Source organism: Austrofundulus limnaeus, unplaced genomic scaffold (assembly GCF_001266775.1).
Source record: "Austrofundulus limnaeus strain Quisiro unplaced genomic scaffold, Austrofundulus_limnaeus-1.0 Scaffold1738, whole genome shotgun sequence".
NCBI classification, from domain to species: Eukaryota; Metazoa; Chordata; class Actinopteri; order Cyprinodontiformes; family Rivulidae; genus Austrofundulus; species Austrofundulus limnaeus.
In genome coordinates this window covers 30,575-38,164 of record NW_013954140.1, presented here as the reverse complement: position 1 = coordinate 38,164, position 7,590 = coordinate 30,575, and the positions used below count along the sequence as shown (strand labels likewise).

The 7,590-nt window shown below is 40.5% G+C and overlaps 1 protein-coding gene across 1 annotated transcript in view; it reads left to right on the top strand.

Moving 5' to 3' along the window:
- Positions 1-261: 261 nt before the first annotated feature.
- The window catches only part of tacc2 (transforming, acidic coiled-coil containing protein 2), a gene marked incomplete at its 5' end in the record, with an annotated part of 19,268 nt that continues 11,939 nt past the window's right edge, over positions 262-7,590 (top strand). Inside the window, 7 exon segments of the mRNA XM_014033437.1 lie at positions 262-1,672; positions 1,783-1,818; positions 3,327-3,384; positions 3,488-3,671; positions 4,033-4,082; positions 4,182-4,291; positions 5,460-5,613. Of these exon segments, the coding sequence (XP_013888891.1) occupies positions 1,248-1,672; positions 1,783-1,818; positions 3,327-3,384; positions 3,488-3,671; positions 4,033-4,082; positions 4,182-4,291; positions 5,460-5,613 (1,017 nt within the window).

The window sequence follows — 7,590 nt, the reverse complement described above, 5'->3', positions numbered from 1 at the left end:
TTACTAAGTACACCAAAGAGGAACTACTAAGTAATTACTAAGTACACCAAAGAGGAACTACTAAGTAATTACTAAGTACATCATAGAGGAACTACTTAGTTAATTATAAATTATTCAGTAATTACTTTTTTGTGTACCCTAAAGTAAAGTGAAGCATACTGAGTAAGTAATGATTAGTAGTTCCTCAGTAGTGAAACTCTAGTTTTTGTGTACCTTATAGTAAAGTGTTAACACCTGTTTTCATCCTGCCTTGTTTTTCAGGTGCGATCACTCCAGTGAGCGATGTTCCYTCTGATTTGACCACAGCCGATCTCCTCTCCCATTCTCCATCCACAGTTTTTGATGAGAACAAGCCCATCGCCGCCAGCGGAGCGTATAATATAGACTTTAGTGCCGTAGAACCAACAGGTCACTCTCTGACCCGATCGCTCAGCCTTCAAGGTGGGGAACTAGATAGCTCTGCTCTGCTGGACGAATCTGCGTCTGGAGGTTTCCGTCCGACATCTGGGTCCTTCAGCGTAGGCACCGAGAGCACTCCAGGTCCGATTCATAGACCAAAGAAAGTCCGACCCGGTTCTGTAAAGAAGAAGCCCCTCCTCAGGCAGAACTCCAACCCTGAGAGCCCAAAGCCAGCCTCGTCCAGCAGCACCCCGGAAATCAAGAAACGGGCAAAGCCCCAAACTGCCAGCCCTCTRCAGAGTCAGGAGGTAACTCAGGACGTGACTCCGAGCCCTGCAGGGACTCTCCGAAAAACCAGGAAGAGCCGTGTTGAAACTCCTCCTCCTCTACCAGAGGAAACCAGTCAGACTTGCCAAGAGGAGAATGGTGTCCCTACCTTACCTTTGTGCCAGGAGGAAACCCTTCAACCAGCTCTTCTAACAGACAAAGAAGACTCTCCTATTCCTCCTTGTGCCTCATACCAATGGGACCCAGACAATTTTGAAAACATTGACCCCTTCAAAAGTGGAGGTAGTAAAATTGCCAATTCTCCTGTTTTGGATCGTAAAAGTCCTGTTTGTGGGCCTATTTCCAGTCCTCCAAGAAGTCCCCCTCTCCCTGCTGTGGAACCCCATCGTTTCACTCCACCTGCTCCTTGTGAAGCACTGACCAACAATCCCGAGGAGCAACCCATTTTACCCAAGCATCAGGCGGTAAGACTCGAGTTCGACTACTCTGAGGAAAGCAGTGAGGCGTCACAGAAGGCCACGCCCCCACCGAAAAAAGTGGTCAAAAAGCTGGGCGGCAAGATGCCGCCGAGGAAAACGAAGCTGGGGCTGAAAAAGACGACTCCAGCCCCGGTGGAGCAGCCGGACAACAACAACCCTCCCGCAACTCACACAAACAACGAGGATGAAATGGATTTCCGTAAAGCTTCTTACAACTTTGAACCCGACAAGTGGGAAGATCCGAACTTCAACCCGTTCACTTCAAAGAAAAATATCTCCAATTCTCCTAAATTARCCAGGCCGTCGTATAATTATGACCCGGACAGCTTTGATGACTCCATAGACCCGTTCAAACCCTCCATCAAAATGGCCAGTTCCCCTCCTAACGCCTCTGCCTCTTTTGAAATATCAGCCAATGACTTTGATAATGAAAATGACAACATTGGAGAGCTAGAGGACCAAAACCAGAACAAACCAGCCAAGAAGAAGAAAACTCCCATAAAGTCGTAAGTTCTTGTTATTTCTCAGTGGGTCGTGTTTTATTAGAGACATCCATGCTCCCTGATGTTTGTGTCCGTCTGTCTGTCACCTGTTTGTGTGCTTTCATGTATCACAGGAAGTCCAGTGGTGTGTCCTCTCTTTGTTGTATGTTGTAAGTACAGGGACAACGCAAACGTCGTCCCATTTTGACCCCTAATTCCACCTAATTTCCAATTAACAGACATCATAATCCCTCACTCACAATCAGGCAGATGCATCTAAACTTTGATTTCAGCCTTTTTAAATAAAAACTTCTGTTTTTTCAGCTGATATTGCAAATTAGACACCAAGATTTTTGGCTTAGTTATTAAGATGAGGTGCTGTCCAAGTGTCAAGATATTGGGTTTTTGTATTGCTTGTTTGTCCAACTCCTTTAGGACATTTCAGCTATAACTTTTAGTATTTCATCAATTTACTTTTTGAGATATTTAGCCTTTTCTGACATGTTTTTCTCTTTAAAAAGGAATGGAGCTTTTTCAACGTCCTCAAAACCCTTTAAAATGTTCCTAAAGCTTTATTGTATTTTTTTATTTTTTGTTCTAGTTCTGTCTTTTTAACTCCTTTGTACTAATTTCAGTTTCCTTCAGCTTCTAATTTGCTGACTTGCTTTTTTCTTTTGTTTTAGCTATCATTTTGAGCAACTATATAAGCTTTTCTGCTCATTTAAACTTTTTTGGGCTTTTTTCAGTTTTTTCTTCTATTTTAAGCCATTTATACTATTTTCAGCTTCCTTCTGCTAATTTCAGTATTTTTTGTTTTTGTAGCTACTTTTTAGATAACTTGATATCTTTTTAGCTGAATTCACGTTTGTGATAATTTCAGAAAACTTGCTCTTTCTTTTTCTTTGCGCTAATCCCAAATAATTTTTCGCCTTTTTTTTAGCTATTCAGCAGAAATATTTCAGCATTAAGCTTTCACAATGCATTTTCACAGGAAATGCAAATTCTGTAATTTTTATTCAGTTGGGCTAAAAATTATATTTTTGCATCACTGCTTTAATATTTTTTTATTCTGTTATTTGCATCCAAATGTGTAACAAAAAGGGCTCATGTGTGCCCTCTTGTGTTCATTGTTTGCAGTTGTCAAGAATTCTAAAAGTTCATGAAAATCGTTTCTTTTTGATGAGATACACGTTTTTTTATCATTTTATTCAGATTAATTCTGGTATTGAACATACATGCAAACATCGGAGGCTTACAGAGCATAAAAATGATATTCTCTTCTGTAAGCTGCTGTAAATTTGCAAACACAACAGCTGATGCTTTGTAAAAGCTGCARATATGGAAGTCTGAGTGCTTAATTTCAAAAAGTAAAAATGCATTAACAGTTAATCTGSTGCGTAATGTCACTAACAGCTCCACTAAGATATATTTATTACTGTATTTGTTGACATATTTAGGATTAAAATGATCAAGTTGTAGAATTAATTTATTAATTTTTTTGTCAAATAAATTTCAGTGTTCTGTTTATTTCTGACTCTCATAATGAAGTGTATTGTTTCACAATGCTGGTGATTTGTTTTGATTAAAATCATGTCCTAACAATTTCATGTTTTAATATAATCATCGAGGGGTCTTTCTGATTCTGGATTCTCATGATTTAACATTTATTTGCTTTCAGTAATACTTTCAGAGTGAAGCGGTCACCAAAGAAATCAGCGTTATCGGACACGTCCCAGGTGTGTTTTCACACTGCTGTTTTCTCCTTTTAGTTGTGTCTTTCTGCGTCTCCTTCCATCCGTTCGACTCTAAACCTCGGCTACTTTTTCTTTCTTGCTGCAGGATCCAGATGATCTCGGCACACAGGACGATCACGCCACAGATGAGGAGAAGTTAGCCTCCTCCACGAACATTAAGTGGGCGGCCCGGCACGACACGGATTTGAACGCAGACCAACAAGACTTCCCTCAGCCSTCTGACCTCACTTCTTTTGTCAACGAGAACAATCTCCCTCAGGAGGCCCCAGGTGAGGCTCGCTGTCTGGCTCTTTGTTCTTTCAGCCACCTGTGTTCATACATCAAAGCACACCAAAGTCAGGCAGCGCTCAGGAGAATTCAAAGCTGCTCTGATAAAATGCTCATGCACGGACACTAGTGTCTTTACTGTCCATTCACAGAGCAGGGCTATTGATTTTGCTTGTGGAAGTAAACTAAGCGTGTTGGCCCAGTTCTCCACTCTACCAGAGGCTGTCTGGCTCAAACCCTCTGGATCGAAGATGAAACAGAGCGCAGGCAGCCTCTGATCRCGTCACACCAGAACTCACAACTGCRTGACMTCTTTCTCCGTCTCATTTTCTGCGTKTAATCCTCGACGTTTCTCTGTCTTAGTGCAAGACTATGAAATCGAGTACATGGAGAAGATTGGCTCTTCATCGCCTGTAAGTTTCAGCCAATATTTGTAGTTTTTTGGTGTAGAGTTTGTGTTCCCTTCTGTTTCTATCAGTAATTTATGTTCTGATTTTTTGTCTTTTTTACAGCCGCTGTCAGTGAAGAAGCCATCTTTGTATTTGAATTTGGACTCGGTGTCTGACAGTTTAACAACAAATACATGTGCACATGGATCTGAGCCCAGCTCCCCCTGCACAGGGTAAAAAATACCAGATAATTAAAATTTATATGCCTACAGTTTGTGTATTTATGTTGTTTCTTTGCAGAWAGATTAAGGTTTTATAGTAACTTCCTAAKTGGGTTGCGGTCACGTGACCCGGATGATGCGTAAAATTCAGATGYAGGGCAGGAAGTGATTTGCTCCGGTTCAAAACACAGTGAAATGGATCACAGCGAGTACGCAAATGGACTAGCTRAGATGAGATATCATGATAAAATATGCGTACATTTAGGATATGATCCATATTGTCTTAATAAAAACGACTTGCCATATAATCTGGAGGATTTATCTGGCGTCGAGGCGATTGACATAAACTATCTGGTGCTGCAGACCTCGTATTATATGACGAGCCAGATGAAAGCTTTCAAAAAGCCTCAAAGCTACAATTATTTAGTTCAGGTTGGGTCAAACATTTAGGATCCACAAAGCTTTATACATGTATGTCTGTTGACTTGTTTCTGCCCAGCTGAGTTGTGCTATTTTAGATAATTAGCCTATGATAACAATGCTATCACCATTGCTAACGCTAACAAAATAATATAACTTAKCTGGGATATGAGTGCTTGTCTTTCTAAGTACTTGTCCAATAAAATATCTAAAATAAGATTTAAAKGATACAGCCCTTACCTGTTAGAAAGRGGTCGCTGCAAACTCCTGTTTTTAGCCTGTTGATTCACTTTTGTTGTCTTTGTTATGTAAGTTTTTTTTTTTTAAATCAACTCCCTCGTGACACACTACTTTCAGAACACAAACTCTTTCTCTAAACTTTCTCCCGATTAGAGTGGTTGCAACAACCGTACACGGCACAGAATTATTTTGACGCTGAACCAACAGAAAGAAACGGGGCTGCGTTTACTTCCTGCCCCACCGTCTGCATTTCGTGACGTCGATACGCCATCAGCAACCCAGCATACTTGTTATGCCTCATTATCACCCTCTGTTGAAAGGTGATAAAAGTTGAAAGACCATAATACCTGTCTGTCTGTTAGCAAAATTTCACATAAACCAAACTTGCACTAAGTATTTATTAGATATACATCTACAACTAATWTCCATTTAGAGTCAACCTGATTCAACATGGCCGCCACAGCTAACTTTCAACGAARGCTTTACTCTGCGTTCACCCTGTTCCTCTCACCCCGTGCAGGAGTTTCGAGGAGATGGAGGCTCAGATATCGGCAGGCATGAAGACGCCGGTGTTGAGCTCGCGGCCCGGGCCCGAGGGTTCTGCTGGAGATAAGGGCAGGAAGAGAGAGAGCGAGTCGCTCAGTCGGACGCAGAGCGCAGAGCGGGACGAGCAGGTGAGACACGCAGCTTTATGAGAACTTCGACGCAATTTGCTGCAAAAAAAAAGAAAAGAAAAAGGTTTCATTTCTGTGTTGACTCACCATCGTGTTGTAAAATTTGCCACTTTTTATTTCACATTTAACACCACACTGTTGTTCAGTCACAGTGCAGGTGGCAGCGGCTCGGCCTCGTTAGAAATAAGCAGAACGCCACACATGCACACAGTGCCCAGTGGCGGAGCCAGACATTTTTCTCAGGGGTGGCCAGACTGGGTCCAGTACTCACACAGAGGTAGCCAGGAAAATTACAGAAAATTTTACTTTAAAGTTTCTGCAGKTCTTTGTGTTTTAGTCATTTCCTTATGTCCTTATACAGGCAGTGACTACCTTATAAACATGGGTGTGAGAACCATTTTAAAAGTGGGGGGACACGCTGTTGGGGGGTCTGGGTTCCTCCCCCAGAAAATTTTGACCAAAATAGATGCTATTTCCTGCGTTCTGGTGTATTTTACCAGGTTGTTGAACATAATTTTACCTACATAAATAAACATGATTTAACAATAATTTCAGTGACAGATTACTCACTAATCTAGTTCCATCATCCTGTTTTTAAACTCACTGCCATGGCTGAGAAAAGGTTAATTAATGTGACACAATTTATCATATCTATTGACTATATGGGTGCTTTTAACTTTTATATTGTTTATTGATTTTNGTGGTTGTGTGTGTAAACCTGTGTGTGTGTTGATGTGTCTCAGATGGGCAGTTATCTGTCACCTGACTGCAGATTCATCGTGGTAATAAAATCCAGTGGAAATAAGGAACAGAACATTCACCTCCATCCATTGCTTTAACCTCCTCTGGAATCACAGTTGTTRTTTCTGTTGCAACAAAAACCAGGTATTTGTGTGTCTCCTACAGATCACAGCACTGTGTAACGCCRCGAGGCGATACAGACGTGCTCAATTGGAAAACAAACATTTCCTTTGTGACATGATGCTGCTCGCCCTAACATCACCTTCCTGGTTTGGTCTCRAGAGGCTTTCATGTTGCCTTCAGTCTAATTCAGAGCAATCCTGTCTCTTTGTGCTTTCTGTTGGGTTTAGGAGCTCCGACTCTGATGGTGCTTTCGAAACGCCAGAATCTACAACTCCGGTGAAAGCTGCTTCTRCCACAGAGCCCCACACAGAGGAGATAAAATCTGATGACAAAGGTACACACAGTAATTTATTCWTACCTCTGATGAGAGATAAAACTGTATTTTTAGAGGTGGTGTTATACTGCCATCTGGTGGAAGAAAGWTAGATTTCACATCTGGAGCCTTAAATTCAGTTCAGTTTCATTTTAGTTCAMTTTGTTTCAATATTTCAAATAACAGTGCAGTTAAAGGGTAAGGTACACAAGAACTACTGAGGAACTACTCAGTAACTACTGAGTAGTTACTATGTAGACACTAAGTACACCAAAGAGGAACTACTATGTAATTACTAAGTACATCAAAGGTGAACTACTAAGTAATTACTAAGTACATCAAAGGTGAACTACTAAGTAATTACTAAGTACATCAAAGAGGAACTACTCAGGAACTACTGAGTAGTTACTGAGTAGTTACTAAGTACATCAAAGATGAACTACTAGGTAATTACTAAGTACATCATAGAGGAACTACTAAGTAATTACTAAGTACATCAAAGATGAACTACTAAGTAATTACTAAGTACATCATAGAGGAACTACTAAGTAATTACTAAGTACATCAAAGATGAACTACTAAGTAATTACTAAGTACATCATAGAGGAACTACTAAGTAATTACTAAGTACATCAAAGATGAACTACTAAGTAATTACTAAGTACATCATAGAGGAACTACTAAGTAATTACTAAGTACATCAAAAGTGAACTACTAAGTAATTACTAAGTACATCATAGAGGAACTACTAAGTAATTACTAAGTACATCAAAAGTGAACTACTAAGTAATTACTATGTA